A 16,313-nucleotide genomic window follows, 5' to 3' on the forward strand; every position below is an offset into this window, starting at 1 on the left:
TCCGGGTGCTCCTGTTTCCACCAAAGTCAAAACACATGCACTATAGGGGAATTGATCAACTAAATTGGCTGTAGTGTATGAGTGTGAATGTGTATGGGTGTTTCCCAGTACTAGGTTGCAGCTGGAAGGGCATCCACTGCATAAAACACATGATGGATAAGTTGGTGGTTCATTCCGCTGTGGCGACCCCTGATTAAAAAAGGGCCTAAGCTGAAAAGAAAATGTAGGAATGACGTTTATGAAGTGAATACCCACACTCCTGTGCTTCATTTGAATGTTTTATTGGTCATTCTCATTGACTTCTGTTGTTTTTCGGACATTGTAGTTTGTTGTTTACATGTATACACATCAATATACTTTTCTGCTATGTTTTTTTGCTTTCTAACTTTTAGTTTCTTGTCTTTATTGACTTTTCTCTCTAATTCTTTCGTGTTTTCTTCTCTCTGCTCTTCACACTGCTGTATTTCTGATCCCGTCTGGATTATTTGGCTGTGTCCTTCTGCATCTCTCCAATCTTCCTTGAGTTTTTCCAGTCGATTTTGTTCTTTCGTCTGTATTTTCAGGTGCTGATCTCTCATTGGGCTTCGTGGTCTTCCGGTGTTTGCGTCTTCTGGATCTCTTCACTTTGTTTACAGTATTTCCTTCAGTTTTCGCTGTGTTTGTTTTGACTTGACTTTGGGAATCAGTGGGAAACTCTGAGTTTGTGTCTCCACCGTCAATTGTATTTATCACATGTTGGCATTTATCCTGTTGTTCTTTGTCTGCCATGCTTTTGCCTCCATCATACTCTAATTTCTGATGATTTCCTATGTTTTTAGTCAGTGTTTGAGGGACTGAATCAACAGATGGAAGCTCATCTTGCTGTCTTGCATTGTTTCTATCATATTCAGTATTTACAGCCTCTCCAATTAAATAATTTTGGGTTGTTTGTGTATTTTGGGCCTCATGATCTACAAACAGAAGCTCAGGAAGAGTTCGAAGCTCATTTTCCATCATAATCCCCTGAAATGCATGCGATATAGATGCATGAAATGGGATTTGATATTGAGGTAAACACAGATCTGTGGTTTTAGAAGGACTGGAATCAGGCTGTGGAGTCCATGCCGACTGAATCGGTGCTTCAGAAACCACTGTAGGGATCCAGTCTGAGCCTCCAGGAGTGTTGCTGGAGTTTTCGTTGAGGATGTTGAAGATGTTGTGATCTGATGACAACAGAAAGTTGATGTAGTCCATGTCCAAATCAGCCTGAAAGAGAAAAACAAACATAGGCTACTAGAAACGCTGGGTTCACTTGAAGAGAAAACCATTTCGCATCCTAATATTGTGTTTGAATCCCCTACAACAGATTTAAGTGCATCTAAGCTCAGAAAACATAGTAATTCTCGCAGAATATACGTTTTGAATCATTTTGTAATGATTCGATTCAGTTCGGTTGAATCACCCTGCTGCAAAAACCAGCTTAAACCAAAACCAAGCTGGGTTTAGTTGGATTTAGCTGGTCGTTAGCCTGACCAGCTAAGCTATTATAAAACCCCTCTAAAACCAGACTGGTCAACCAGCTAAAGCCAGCCAACCATCCTAGGCTGGTTTATACTGTTTCTTTCAGCAGGAAGGGGGCTTCAGTTACTGAACTGAATCAACAGCGAACTATATTAAAGCTTACTTTTAGATTAAGTAGTTGTAAAATATTCATTGATATGCATGAATACAACTCAGAAAAATGTGAAAAGCAATCCAGTCAAACGTGTATCTTGTATGGTGTTTTGATGTTTATTTTTTGTTGTGGCTAATTTGCAGGTTTCACAAAATCACATCTAAAAGCAGATTATGGTGTTTTAAGGTGTCCTAGTATTGTGTTGAGTCTTATGCAACAGTTATAAATGCATCTAACTTCATAAAACATGGTATTTTCCGCAGAATATGCGTTTACTATTTGAATCATTTTGTAATGATTCGGTTCAGTTCGACTGAATCAACCAAGGGCTTCAGTTACTGAACTGACGCAGTGTGAACCGAACTAAAGTACTGCCTTTTAAAGCGGGCCTTTAAATTAATAGTGTAGTTGTCAAATATACATTGATACATAAAAACAAATGATAAAAATGGAAATGGCAATCAAATCGATAAAGCGGTCTGGTGAGTACAATTCGCTTGAAAGGCTAATTTCTGAATTTACAAATTCACATCCAAAGAGCAGGTTTGGGTGTATTAAAGTGTCCTAATATTGTATTAAGTCTCATACAACAGTTTTAAATGCATCTCAAGTCAGAAAACATTGCATTGTCTCTCAGAATGTGATGTTTAATAATTCAATTGACTCCTTTTTAATGATTCGATTCAGTTCATTTGAATCAATTAGGGGCTTCAGTTGCTGAACTGAATCAACAGCGAACCAAAGTATAAACTGCCTTTTAAAGCATACCTTTAAATTAAGTAGCCTAGTTGTCGATCGTACATTACTATACATTTTTTATGTTAATTTTCTGTTAGCTGTGGCGAAACTGTGTCTGCAGGTTTCTCAAATTCACATTTAAACAACAGGTTTTGGTGTTTTAAAGTGTCCTAATACTGTGTTAAGTGTTATACAACAGTTATAAATGCATCTAACTTCATAAAACATTGTATATTCCGCAGAATATGCGTTTAATATTTGAATCATTTTGTAATGATTCGATTCAGTTCGATTGAATCAGCCAAGGGCTTCAGTTACTGAACTGATGCGGTGAACCGAATTAAAGTACTGCCTTTTTAAGCTTAACGTTACCTTTAAATTGTGTAATTGTCAAATATACATTGGTATACATAAATACAAGTGATTCAAATTTTAATAGCAATCAAATCGATCAAGAATCGTGTATGGCGGTTTGGTGAGTACAGTTAGCTAGAAAGGCTAAGTTTCTGAATTCACAAATTCACATCCAAAGAGCAGGTTGGGGTGTATTAAAATGTCCTAATATTATGTTGAGTCTTGTACAACAGTTTTAAATGCATCTCAAGACAGAAAACATTGCATTTTTCTCAGAGTACGTGTTTGACTCGTTTTGTAAAGATCCATTCAGTTCGTGTAAATCAGCTTCAGTTACTGAACTGGATAAACGGTGAACCAAAGTAAAATGACGTTCAAAGCATAGCCTACCTTTAAATTAAGTAGTTGTCGATTACATTAATATGCATAAATACAAACTAACAAAATGGGAATAGCAGTCAGCTTGATCAAGTATAGCGTTTTGATGTTTATTCTCTGTGTGGCTAATTTGCAGGTTTCCCAGGTTTTCACATCTAAACAGCAGGTATGGTGTTTTATAGTATCCCAATATTGTGTTGAGTGTTATACAACAGTTTTAAATTCATCTAACCTCAGAAACCATTGTAATTTTTTCAAAATATGCTTAATATTTGAATAGTTTTGTATTCGATTCAGTACATTTGAATCAAATAGGGGTTTCAGTTACTAAACTGAATCAACAGTGAACCAAAAAGTATACAGATCATTCAGCAGGCGAGCAAATGAGTATCAGCTATACTGACTCTGTCAGATAATGACTGATCATCTGTGATGACTGATAGAAAACTATTGTTTATTGTGTAATATATATATATATATATATATATATATATATATATATATATATATATATATATAAAGTATATTGATGATGATGTCTAAGAAGACGTTAACAACCATTAGCATCTGTCGAAACCATATATGGTTTGCCTAGATCGTGTGTGCCTGAAACGTGTGTGGTTCTGCTGGCCTGCATCTGGATATTATCCGCTTGTTAAGTGGTGACGTGTTGGTGACGTATGTAATACTGTTTCCGGGTCCGAGTTGCCACTCATTTGAGTTGAAAAATGATTAGTTTATGATCACTTTTAATTCATATCACATAATAAAGTTAATTTTATATAAAGTCATAGTGTACACAACAATCTCTGGGCTTTCTGCATCACAAATACCAACATTTTAACAATTTATAAAAAAAAATGAATCACTTTCTGGCCATCGGAAATTAGGCATGGACATATATACTGCCATCGTGAATTTCGAAAGTATTAAATCGCTTTGTAAACGTTTATAGTTACCATTTTATTAACCATTTAGCCCAGGGGTCACCAATCTCGGTCCTGGAGGGCCGGTGTCCCTGCAGGGTTTAGCTCCAACTTGCCTTAACACACCTGCCTGGATGTTTCAATATACCTAGTAAGAGCTTGATTAGCTTGTTCAGGTGTGTTTGATTAGGGTTGGAGCTAAAATCTGCAGGACACCGGCCCTCCAGGAACAAGTTTGGTGACCACTGATTTAGCCCTTAGACCCGGAAGCCGCTTCGCGTGACGTCACACTTAACAAGCGGATTGCTCTCACTGGCAGAGCTGTGAGAAATTTTATTAGCTGTTATTAAGGGGAGGAGCTACTCTATGCCCCGCCCCTATTCATGTGTGAGTTCAGAATACGTCAAACATCGAATGACAAATGCACATTTAAAAGCTATTCACGGGGAACTCTACCTTGACAGTGCAAACTACATCACTATTATTATATTTCATCTATATTATTATTATTATTATTGCTGCAATATTTAGATTTATCCACATTAACCTTGTCATGAACATCCACAATTCACTGATGTAAACAAATATGAGTGTCAATAAGAGTGCAGTCTTTTACCTCAGTCAGAAACTGCGCACACACATCATCGTCCTCTTCCTTAATGCCACTCGTGACCTCTGACCCTTCGCTGACCATTGACTCTTGGTTGACCTTTGTCCCTAAAGTCTCCATCATCTTTTGAGGGGAACTGTTCTTGGCATGACCGCCGCTTTCTTCGTGTCCTTCACTTGGTGACCGCGGTGAAGGGTAAACGCTCTGAGGATAACACCATGTGGGACTGTTCATACACGGGGCTACATTTGAATTAAACGCCTGATTGAAATGTTGTGGAGGCCCGGAAATCTGACAGAATGGATTATGGAGGGCGTTTAAAGCATCGCACATGATGTTAGCGTTCATCTGAGGCGCATTTACAGGCCATGAATGGCTCAATTGAGGGACTACACAAGGATGTGTGAAAACTGGAGGAGGATTGAACGCAGGAGATGCATGAAAGTACCCATCAAAATGTGGGTCTTGCTGGACGGCGGGATCTGATTGATAGACTATGTGTGTCGCTTGAAGAGTTTGTGCTGGATCATCGGTGATGTAGAGGATTTGTGTGTTGTCGTGGAGCGCTATAGTCATGTGAGCTGTTTCTGGTGTATAAAGCATGTTTTGGCCATCAGACCGCTGGAGATCCTCCATCGGGACTGGCTGTGTTTGAGTCTGATAGTGATGAGGTGGTGTTTGGGATGAGTATGGATCCATGTTAGGCTGTTCAGTTTCGTTAAACGATGCCCAGTCGTTCATGACGTGTGTAGTTTGGGGATGTGAATAATGCTGTCCTGATATTTGGCCACCAAATGCAGACTGAAGAACTTCCATCTACAAACAGCAGAGAAAAAATAAGAAATCAGTTTTAAAGGGGAGCTATCATGCAGAAATCACTTCTATAAGGGGTTTAAATCCAGTCGTGTGAACATATCCAGCCTCTAATGATAGAAATGTATTAATTGTGTTTGTTATAATCAGACTTGATGCAGAAACACTTTGATTGACATTCTCCCTTTGTACGTGTCATCAGAGGGGGAAAGCCCCGCCTACTAGTGCCCATCTCTCCCTCATTAGCATAAACAGCAGCCCTGAGTGAGAAGCAGCCGTCTGTCCATTAGAGTGTTTGAGCTGCTGAAGATGATGTCAGCATAGAGTGAGGGGGCTCTGAATATGGCCCAGGTATGGTTCTGTTTGCCGGCCCTGGCCCGGTTGGAAGTGCTGTTCTAGAGCGGTGTTCACTTGGGCACAGTCGTGGTACGCTTGTAGTGTGAGTGCAAATCGTGGCTGAGCACGAAACTGAAGACGTGACGTCACATTTAAAAGACTGTTGCATGTGGATTTGTTAATCATTCTTACTGTTCAATGAACGCAAACCTCCTAATACCTGCAGCACCAGGACTTTTATGATCATTTATGAGCGAGTGTGAGTAGAGGATTATATATTACACTTTACTATAGTATGGTTAAAAATTATGTTTTGATTATGCAAACATTATGGGTGCTGTTTACTTATAGCGTTCAATAAGTTTTTCAAATATAAATAAATAAAACTAAAGTAAAATAAAAATAATAAATACCAATAAATAACTTAATCATACACAGAAAAATTTATTAGGAATTAAAATAAAAACAAATCCTGTGTACTTTACGTTAGAGTACTATATGTTAGTGGTCCATAACTACTTATAATAAAATAATAACAATTAAAAAAAATATATAAAAATAAATAAATATATATATATATATATATATATATATATATATATATATATATATATATATATATATATATATATATATATATATATATATATATATATACACACACACACACACACACACATACAGTTGAAGTCAGAATTATTCGCCCCCCTTTATTTTTTTTTTTCTTTCTCTTTATTAAATATTTTCCAAATGATGTTGATCAGATTCAGGAAATGTTTACAGTATGTCTGATTATATTTTTTCTTCTGGAGAAAGTCTTGTTTGTTTTATTTCGGCTAGAATAAAAGCAGTTTTTAATTTTTTGAACATCATTTTAAGGTCAATATTATTAGCCCCTTTAAGCTATATTTGTTTCTGATAGTCTACAGAACAAACCATCGTTATACAATAACTTGCCTAATTACCCTAACCTGCCTAGTTACCCTAATTACCCTAGTGAAGCCTTTAAATGTCACTTTAAGCTGTATAGAAGTGTCTTGAAGAATATCTAGTCTAATATTATTTACTGTCATCATGACAAAGAGAAAATAAATCAGTTATTAGAGATGAGTTATTAACACTATTATGATTAGAAATGTGCTGGAGAAATCTGCTCTCTATTAAACAGAAATTGGGGAAAAAATAAACAGGCGGGCTAATAATTCCGACGTCCACTGTAGATCAGTGGCTGAAATAGTCTAACAGTACAGAAAAACCACAAACGGGTAAAATAACGCAACAAACACCAAAAGGAATGAATATGCATCCTGAACAGAATGAAGATAATCCAGACATCAAATACCTGTATGCATTGAAGTGCAAGTCAGGACAGTGTCAGGATTGCTCAGTGTTCTTGTATTGAAGACCTGCAGATTACATGTTAAACTTGTAAATACATGAAAGAAACAAAAAATCATATATAAAAAGGTTAGAACATTTTCTTTTCAAACATACAAAACAAATATGCGTATGCATTATAAACAAATCACCAAATCACTAATCATTTGTACTATCAGTAAATCTATTTAATTATTTGCTTAAGAAAACATTACAATGTACAGTGCTCAGCATATATAAGCACACCCCTCACGCATCTCTCTTTTAAATTCATGTTTGATAGGAAGCTTTACAATATTATATTTGTGCATATACATTAGATTAGTCCATACTGAAGCCAAATCTGGAGCTTATCTGACCAAATAACTTATAATAACGCTCCAAAAACTGGTACAGCCACATTTATGTTATAGAAAAATATTAAATACAAATTTAAAAAAAAGAGGAAAAATCAAGAGAAGCAAAAAAGGTAAAAATTTAGTTGACATTTTGTTGGTTGTAATATATTTGCAGTATTTAGCTTGCATTTAATTGTATTATCTTTTAATTTCTGAATATGTTTGGTGACTAAAATATTATTTTAATAAATAAAGCTGTTTAATAAATCAGTTTTGTTTAAATGCACCAAAACACATCGCCTAAATTCACTGAGAAATGGAGGAAAATGCTCATTTTCAAAATGGGCTGTTCTCAATTATGCTGAACACTGTAAATCTACTGCCCCTGACACTGGAGCGTCAATATTGCTAATTTTATCAGACAATAATTTAATCAAAAAGCTAAAATTCAAGTGTTTCTATCCTTATAATGTCTGATCATCAAATAAAACATCCATTTGTGAATGTGAGTAAGAAGCTCCAACACACCTGAGGCAGTCGCTCAATGCAGAATGCTGAATTTGAACTGCGCACTTTCAAAAACAAACAAAAACAAACCTATCAATACTGCTATATTCACAACACTGACTGATTATATGGGTTATTATCTATTACATATTATAATCAACTGAAATAAGTGCTTGTTTTTGTGGTTTTATTAATGTTAACATCAATCTTTTATTATGTTCTACACTAGGTGGCGCGCTCTCTCCTACGCGTGATTTTTGAAAACTCCATTTCCCATCCTGCCTTGCGTCCCGCTCCGCACATCCGCTTTGCTCTCGGTCAGTTGCACACGTGTTGCCTTGCACCGCAGCAGCCCTCTGATCGTAAAAGCTGTTTTCTCTTCAGAAATCGTCGAAATCAATCCGTGAGAGTTCGTCATGTTCCTGCAGTTTTACCTCAATGAGAATGGCGAGAGGGTTTACACTCTGAAGGTGAGGATTTGTTGTTTAATCTCGGCGTTTTGGCTAAAAGCACGCGTCACAAAGCAATGCTGGTTATTTAATCTGGTCATATATGGTAGCTACATCGATTATTACTGTAATTGAGGTAGAGTTGGATTTATATTCGCACATTCGTTCATTGTTGAACAGTCCCATGTTGTCTACCACACTACTTTGAATATTGAGTCTGTAAACAACATTAGCACCATCTGTTAGACTGTAAACAGGGCTGTACTTAGATAATCTTTGTATGATAATATGATTTAACTATTTAGAATTGGCTAATAATACTTTTCTGAAGGTATATTATTAAAGAGAAAGACTGAATGTGCGAATATAAATCCAAGATTACCTCAATGCTACTCTATAGCGTTACTATAGTAAAAGAAAACACTGTGGTGTAGCATACTGTAGTTCAGTGTATGTCACTGCATGTATTGCAGTATTGATTTACAACACTTTAACAAGTGCTAAAGAATACTGTAGTATTAGCTGTAGATAAACAAAAAAATACTTTAGTACATTTTAGTTTTTACTACAGTAAACTGTGCTGTATTGTGGTATAATATACCTTATAGTTGTAGAAAAGTAAAGTGTTTGGTGATTTGTTAATAGTACTAAAGTTGCTGTGTTATTCTAGCAATTGTTGAAACACCAAAACAGATTAAAGTACTTTTGTGTTTTTCAAAAACAGTTTAGTATTTACTGTTAATCACTATTTTAATGTGGAAGTGCTCATTATCATCATTGCGTGAGTTATATGTAATTTTCTTATTCAAAGAAAAATCATGTTAAATGTTCAAATAGATCTAAAATATAATTTAAGAAATGTTGATATTGTTGGTAGATTTTTAGTTTGTCAGGCTCATCATAGCTCTCGTTTTCATTTACTTAAACACTGTAATTTGGATTCTGTTATTAATTAGTTGTATTGTTTTTTTTTTTATATTTAAAAATAGCATTTCTAAATTATAGTACTAATAATGATGATTTTTTTCCTGATAGCGCTCCCCTTCTAGCCCTCTGGGGGTCACCTTTTTGAAACACCAACTTGAAAACAATATTAGAGTAAATGTTTATGCATACCGTTAAAATGATCGCCTACATTTAACACCTTGTTATTAAACCGAGTGCGCTAATGTGAGCATGCACACTGATGCACAAAATGCCAGGGATAAAAGCATTACCTAAAATTGTCGAGTTTCACTTTCATATATTTATATATATATATATATATATATATATATATATATATATATATATATATATATATATATATATATATATTTGAGCATTTCCCTACAAATGTCAACCTTGCCATGAAAAGAAAAATGTTTTCACCAAAATAGCGAAACCATTTCTACATCTTTTTGCATAGGTAAGTGTTTTTACACTTTAATTGTAAAATTGTAATTGTAATTGTTTAATTGTACAGTAATTTTAAAAATACTTAAAAATAAATCTGTCAATGTTTTCAAACTATTATATTTGATTGACCAAAGTCACACAAATGACATTTTCACATCCGTCACATCCATAACAAAGCTTTTCCCTCAAAAATGCAAAAATGTCAAAATAAAATAAAATCAAACATTTTTTGTTTTATAAAAAGCCAGCTCTTATCATTTTGATGAGCATTGTTTATTTTGGGTTGTGCGGTTTAATTCACAGAATTTCTACAAAATATGTTGTATACTGTAAACTCGCAGACTTTTGTTGTCACATCCATAACGCATCTTTATTTTCCTTATTTAAATAATAACAAAAAAATGTTTACATTGAAATTTTTTGATTCCATAACTCTGTGGTTTGTTGTTTTGGAAAATATAAACAGATGTTTCAATATAATGTTAACGTTTACTTTCTCTGTACGTTTGTTTTAAATTTTCACTGCAAATGTCACGTCCATAATGCTGGAATCCGCCATGTATATAAAATATATTAGGGGTGTCACGATTTCGATTTTTAATCAAAATCGATCGAAATTTATGCTCCATTTCGATTATCGAATCAAAAAATAGAATCGTCGATGCTGCCACGCCCCCATGTCACGTCAGCTTGGCTTGCCAAGCGGGAAAAAAACAGGCTTGTTGAAGTGCTTGTTAAACTGCAGAAGCAGGAGACCCGTCGACAGAGCTTAAACCCTCTCCTCTTTCAATGAAGTCGCCGGTGTGGAAGCATTTTGGATTTCCAGTGAGTTATGTTGACAACGTTCGTGTTGTCGACAAAAAAAAAAACACAGTTTGCAAGCTCTGCTATGTACGTATTACGTACGGTTCGTCCGATAGACAACACCGGCATCGCGATCCTCCGCCCGCCCCCGTTGCAAATCCGCTCGCGAAAAGTACACACTCAGGCCCTGTTGAGGTAATTCAGCTTTTCATAAATGACATGTAACGCCAGGGAGTGATTTTTGCACGTTCATCGCTTCATTGACAGTGGAAATTGCTTGAGTGAAAGCTGAAAAACATCTCAAAACACTGTCGATTAAATTTAAATGATAGACGTCACGCCGGTGTGCATGATGAGGCTTAATTCTGCATCTACAAAACAATTTGCAATTTCAACAGTAATTGAATTTGATTGTACCGCTTCACAACAATACAATTGCCGTAGTAGTAGTTGTGGTAGTTTCCCCATCACATGAAAGGTAGATTAGCGTATTTGCATGGCTGATTGTATTGTTTGTGTGTGCAGAAAGTGGACCCCAGTGGTCAGCCCACCAGCTCGGCTCATCCGGCCCGATTCTCACCCGACGACAAGTTCTCCAGGCACCGAGTGACCATCAAGAAGAGATTCGGACTCCTGCTGACGCAACAGCCCCGGCCTGTGCTCTAAACACACACACACACACACACACACACACACACACACACACACACACTCAATAACACTGGACTCAAGTCACTCACACTTTATTATCATTGTTTTTATTTTTGTACAAAAGAGTGATGTATGTTTTCTGTTTTCACATGACCATCAAGAGTGCTCAACATTATTTTACACTCTTTTTTTTAAATACAATAATATGATTTGGGATTATCAAAAGCATGGCTCCATTGTTTGCTCAATGTGTTTTATGTGGAGCCGATGGAAAATAAAATTAAATGGCTGAAAGTGTGATACTTTTGTGTTTTGTGGTTATTTAATACATGATCTAAAATAGAAAGATTAAAAAAAATGTGTATTTATTTTTTACTTGTATTTATTTTTTAATAATGGAAGTATGACGCTGAGAACTACATTTCCCTACAGCGCAGCCTTCGCGCATGCGTCATGGCGCCGAGCAGCGTGCCTCTCGGGAGCGCGCTTTACGCCAGTAGTCAGTCAAACGTGCTGATTTGATGATCTGAAACCGGAGCGATAAACACACCGGGTGTATTCGCGTGATGACCGGTGTTTATCGAGCCCGTGACCGCCGACAACACACTAGAGATCGACTGGAGCCTGAAATGAAGCGATTCTGCTGATCGGAAGTGAGTAACGAGACTGTTAATGCGGCTCTGCGTTTATGCCTCAAACAGCGCGAAAGAGTGATGCTGTATTACTTTCGCTTCATTACTTGTGTATGAAGAGTTTAAGTCGCTTTATGGGTGGACATTGTGTCATTATGAGCCGGTGTGAGCTGTGTGTGTGTGTCTGTGATCTGCTTATAATTGGCTTAATGGAGGCGCTCAGGTGCTGTTTGTATTCCCTCACTGAAAGTGTCGCAGGAAACAACGGTTGGTCTGTGTCGCAAACCCTACCGAACACCCTATATAGACAGCACACCAGCCAGGCAGGGCTTTCGTGCCTTAAATGTGTCATGGTATTATCACTTAGCATGCTAGTACTGTAACTGTCCATTATGTACCCATGAAGACAGCTCATTAGGGTTTGACAAGTGCTGTCTAGCTAGGCTGCTCACTAGATTGTGAAGGTTTCTGAGGGTGCGATGGCTAGAAAGATGGCAATTTGGGCAGCTAGCTGGTATAATGCTACCATAATCCAGCTAGTTGTTATTCAGTGACAAACATATACATACATGGATACATATTACATACACACACTCACACATATATGTACACATATTCATTCATTCATTTTCTTTTCGGCTTAGTCCCTTTATTAATCAGGGGTCACCACAGCGGAATGAACCGCCAACTTATCCAGCATATGTTTTATGCAGTGTATGTCCTTCCAGCTGCAACCCATTTCTGGGAAATATATATCTATATATATATATATATATCTATATATATATATATATATATATATATATATATATATATATAAAAACACACACACACACATACACACACACTGTGCTGTTATATACATATATACAGTGCTCAGCAGGGGCTGAATTAGTGATTTTGTCCCCCAAGCAATTCCAGCTATAGGGTTCAAGTCCTGAAATGCACCCTTTCCACTTTTATTTAATTTTATTTATATTGCTGTTTTTTTTGACATTTTAAAATAATTAAGTCTCTACTTTTTATATTATTAGTTTTCATAAAATGAATAAAAAATTGTAACATAATAAAGAATTTTTTTTTATGAAATTTACTACTAAACTGCTCCATGATATATATATATATATATAAATTTAATATTGCTATTATGACATAACATTACATTATTATAATAATATTTAATTACGTTAAAATTGTATTTTTTTTAACTCTCACCATACAAAATATGGCAGAAAATGATGTTATATATTGATCATGGGTATAATTTATACTTCTTGATATTTATTGGGGGCCCTAAGCGGCCGCTTACCTTGCTTTATGGTTAAATCTGCCCCTGGTGTTCAGCATAATTGAGTACAGCCCATTTTGAAAAGTAATATTTTTTATTAAACCGATGAATTCATCACAATAATATTTGTTACCAAACATGTTTAGAAATTGAAAGATAATACAATTAAATACCGGCTAAATATTGCAAAAATAAATACAAACTACACAATTTCAACTTAACTTTTATAATTTTTTTTTTTGCTTGTCTTGATTTTTTTCCTCTTTATTAAATTTGTATTTAATAATTTTCTATGACATAAATTTGGCTGTACTAGTTTTTGGAACATTATTGTAAGTTATTTGGTTAGATGAGCTCCAGATTTAGCTTCAGTACTAACTAATGTTGTATTTGCACAAATATAATATTGTAGAGCTTCCTGCTAAACATATGAATTTGAATGAGAGATCTGTGAGGGGTGTGCTTATATATGCTGAGCACTGTACATGCATATAGACATACATGTATATACAGTTGAAGTCAGAATTATTAGCCCCCCTGAATTATTATTACCCCTGTTTATTTTTTCCCCAAATTCTGTTTAAAGGAGGGAAGATTGTTTCAACACATTTCTAATCATAATAGTGTTAATAACTCATCTCTAATAACTGATTTATTTTCTCTTTGTCATGATGACAGTAAATAATATTAGACTAAATATTCTTCAAGACACTTCTATACAGCTTAAAGTGACATTTAAAGGCTTCACTAGGGTAATAAGGTGGACAAGGCAGGTTAGGGTAATTAGGCAAGTTATTGTATAACGATGGTTTGTTCTGTAGACTATCAGAAACAAATATAGCTTAAAGGGGCTAATAATATTGACCTAAAAAATTGTGTTTAAAAAATTAAAAACTGCTTTTATTCTAGCTGAAATAAAACAAATAAGACTTTCTCCAGAAGAAAAAATATTATCAGACATACTGTGAACATTTCCTTGCTCTGTTAAAAATCATTTGGGAAATATTTAAAAGAAAAAAAAATCAAAAGGGGGCGAATAATTCTGACTTCAACTGTATATATATATATATATATATATATATATATATATATATATATATATATATATATATATATATATATAAATATATATATATATATATATATATATATATATATATATATATATATATATATATATATATATATTATTGAAGGAAGAACAAGGTGAAATAATACATACAAAGATTTGATAAAGAATGTATTTGTTTTATTTCAGTGAGGAAGTTTTTAATATCAATGTTTGCCCATTGAGTTTGATTGCGTTATACTTTTAAGCATAGACCTTTTAATTCCCCTCTTAGTTTTAGTTTGGGGAAAGTGTTAAGCCCTTTTCAAAGTAAGAGATCATTGGATTCCATACTGTATAAAACAGTGGTTCTCAAACTTTTTTCATCAAGTACCACTTCAGAAAAAATAGTCCCTCCAAGTACCACCATATGACCAGTATTGAAATACGGTAGTGTAGTACAGTGGTTCCCAAAGTGGGCGTCGGGACCCCCCGAAGGGTCGCGGGGCAATGAAGGGGGGTCGCCTGGTGATTTCCAAAAATCTATTTATTTTTATTAAACCATAAGAATTAATATATTTTATCCATAACTATACTGAAAATAAAAATAGTCGTTTATAGTTACTATATACTATATAGTTACTAGTTCTATTGGATTGCGCCCCCTGGGGTAATTACATTATATTAAAGGCAGCAATAGCGTCAGATGCATTTTGATTTTATAACATCAGGTTATACTTTCTGGCACATTTAAAGCACTGACACAAATTTAATTGGTGTGTCTGCGTCATTGCATGCAAGGTTTCTGTATTTATAACCACCTCAGAGGATATTGGGGGTCGCGAGTCACTGGAATTGTTATTTTGGGGGTCGCGGGCTGAAAAGTTTGGGAACCCCTGCACTAATACATATTATATGCATCTGTGCTTTTGTTTTTGCTTGTTGTTTTTTTCTGACTCTGGCTGAACACTGTTGAGATGTTACTTGTGAGGTCATCCGTGTGTTATGATTCTCCTATTTTTGCTTTAGACCAGCTAGAACCAGTTTTTAGGTTCAGTATTTTGCGTCATGTTTTAACTCCATTTTGTTCTGTTTCTCTTTTTCTCCCCTACCTCCCTCTCTCTCTCTCTCACACACACACACACACACACACACACACTTGATCCATCATCCACCGTTGTTTCTCACGACAGCGTTCTGTATAAACAAAGCGTGCTTTATGTTGAATAAGAGTAGAAGAGCAGTGTTAATTTGTCACACACTGTCAGATGATGTCCCACAGAGCCATAAAGCGCTGACGCAGCAGATTCAAGCGCTGATCTGAGCAAAAACGAGCTCTTTTAGGGATTCACACTCGTACACTGAACGCACAGATTCCTCGTATTGTTCAATTAGTGGTGCTCTGTTAAGCTGATAGGAGTGTGTTTTGGTTGTTTTCGTGCATCATCTGATAGTAGAATGATGTTGTGTGTGTGTGCTGCACGCGTCGTCAGCTGAGTGACCCCCGGGGACTCCGTCCTGATGGACTCCCAGCAGCCGGCGGTGCGGGACGCTGCCATGGCCTCCTCCGTGCGCTTTACCGTGACCCCAACCAAAGCGGAGGATCTGCCGGACACGTCGCCGGACATCAGCGGCCGCTCCAATGCCAGGGTCCGCTTCGGCTCCAGAGAGAGCGTCAGCGAGGCATCTGGGGCCTTCAACACCTCCACAGGGGCTGAAACACCGGACCGCGGCCACGAACAAGGTGAGACGCACCTACTGCAGGCATTTCTGCTGATAGAATAGAGTGTTCATATTTATTTAGTTCATATTGATTATACGCTGTATATGCAGCAGGGGAAATTTCTAAAGGTGCTGTTGACTTGAAATTTTCCCTGGATGTTGGCGACACCCAAAGAAATCCAGATATGCAAATAAAACAAAACTAATTAGTTTACAAATGACCTTCTGTGTAGTTAAATGAAATGATGCAGGGCAAAAGTATTGAACACATGAAGAAAGGGAGGTGTAGT

General features: G+C 36.0%; 3 protein-coding genes across 11 annotated transcripts in view; 2 read left to right on the forward strand and 1 right to left on the reverse strand.

Moving 5' to 3' along the window:
• Positions 1 to 265: 265 nt before the first annotated feature.
• LOC137496113 (uncharacterized) lies at positions 266 to 8,347 on the reverse strand. Of its 2 annotated transcripts, XM_087260472.1 has the most exons (4): positions 8,053 to 8,347; positions 7,152 to 7,215; positions 4,667 to 5,476; positions 266 to 1,245 (listed from the first exon to the last, which is right to left on the reverse strand). In XM_087260472.1, exons 3-4 carry the CDS (start codon positions 5,474 to 5,476, stop codon positions 451 to 453), a joined length of 1,605 nt encoding a protein of 534 aa, XP_087116598.1. In that variant the 5' UTR covers positions 7,152 to 7,215; positions 8,053 to 8,347; the 3' UTR covers positions 266 to 450. The 2 variants fall into 2 exon arrangements, with proteins under 2 accessions (XP_087116598.1, XP_087116599.1); XM_087260473.1 differs by lacking the exon at positions 7,152 to 7,215 and having other exon boundaries at positions 8,053 to 8,328.
• On the forward strand, positions 8,319 to 11,627 carry nop10 (NOP10 ribonucleoprotein homolog (yeast)). Of its 2 annotated transcripts, XM_087259153.1 has the most exons (3): positions 8,319 to 8,501; positions 11,208 to 11,348; positions 11,379 to 11,558. In XM_087259153.1, the coding sequence occupies exons 1-2, from the start codon at positions 8,448 to 8,450 to the stop codon at positions 11,346 to 11,348; spliced, it is 195 nt and encodes a 64-aa protein (XP_087115279.1). In that variant the 5' UTR covers positions 8,319 to 8,447; the 3' UTR covers positions 11,379 to 11,558.
• A 208-nt stretch (positions 11,628 to 11,835) lies between these two features.
• slc12a6 (solute carrier family 12 member 6) overlaps positions 11,836 to 16,313 on the forward strand; it is a 46,821-nt gene continuing 42,343 nt past the window's right edge. For 6 of the 7 annotated variants that reach the window (XR_015495070.1, XR_015495071.1, XR_015495072.1 and 3 more), the window contains exons 1-2: positions 11,836 to 11,986; positions 15,795 to 16,045. Coding sequence is in view for 3 of the 7 variants with exons in the window: in XM_087260175.1 (XP_087116301.1) it covers positions 15,823 to 16,045 (223 nt within the window). In the remaining 4 variants the exon portion in view is untranslated. Of the gene's footprint in view, positions 11,987 to 15,494; positions 16,046 to 16,313 lie in introns of all 7 variants that reach the window. The other variant, XM_087260176.1, reaches the window with a different exon arrangement.

This window comes from Danio rerio, chromosome 7, assembly GCF_052040795.2.
Source record: "Danio rerio strain M-AB ecotype USA chromosome 7, GRCz13ab, whole genome shotgun sequence".
Taxonomy (NCBI): Eukaryota; Metazoa; Chordata; class Actinopteri; order Cypriniformes; family Danionidae; genus Danio; species Danio rerio.

Coding starts and splice junctions, on each gene's coding strand:
- LOC137496113 (XM_087260472.1), bottom strand. CDS start 5,476: ATGGAAGTTCTTCAGTCTGCATTTGGTGGCCAAATATCAGGACAGCAT. Junction 1,246..4,666: donor GTGCGCAGTTTCTGACTGAG/GTAAAAGACTGC, acceptor TTTCTCTTTCAG/GCTGATTTGGACATGGACTA.
- nop10 (XM_087259153.1), top strand. CDS start 8,448: ATGTTCCTGCAGTTTTACCTCAATGAGAATGGCGAGAGGGTTTACACT. Junction 8,502..11,207: donor AGAGGGTTTACACTCTGAAG/GTGAGGATTTGT, acceptor TTGTGTGTGCAG/AAAGTGGACCCCAGTGGTCA.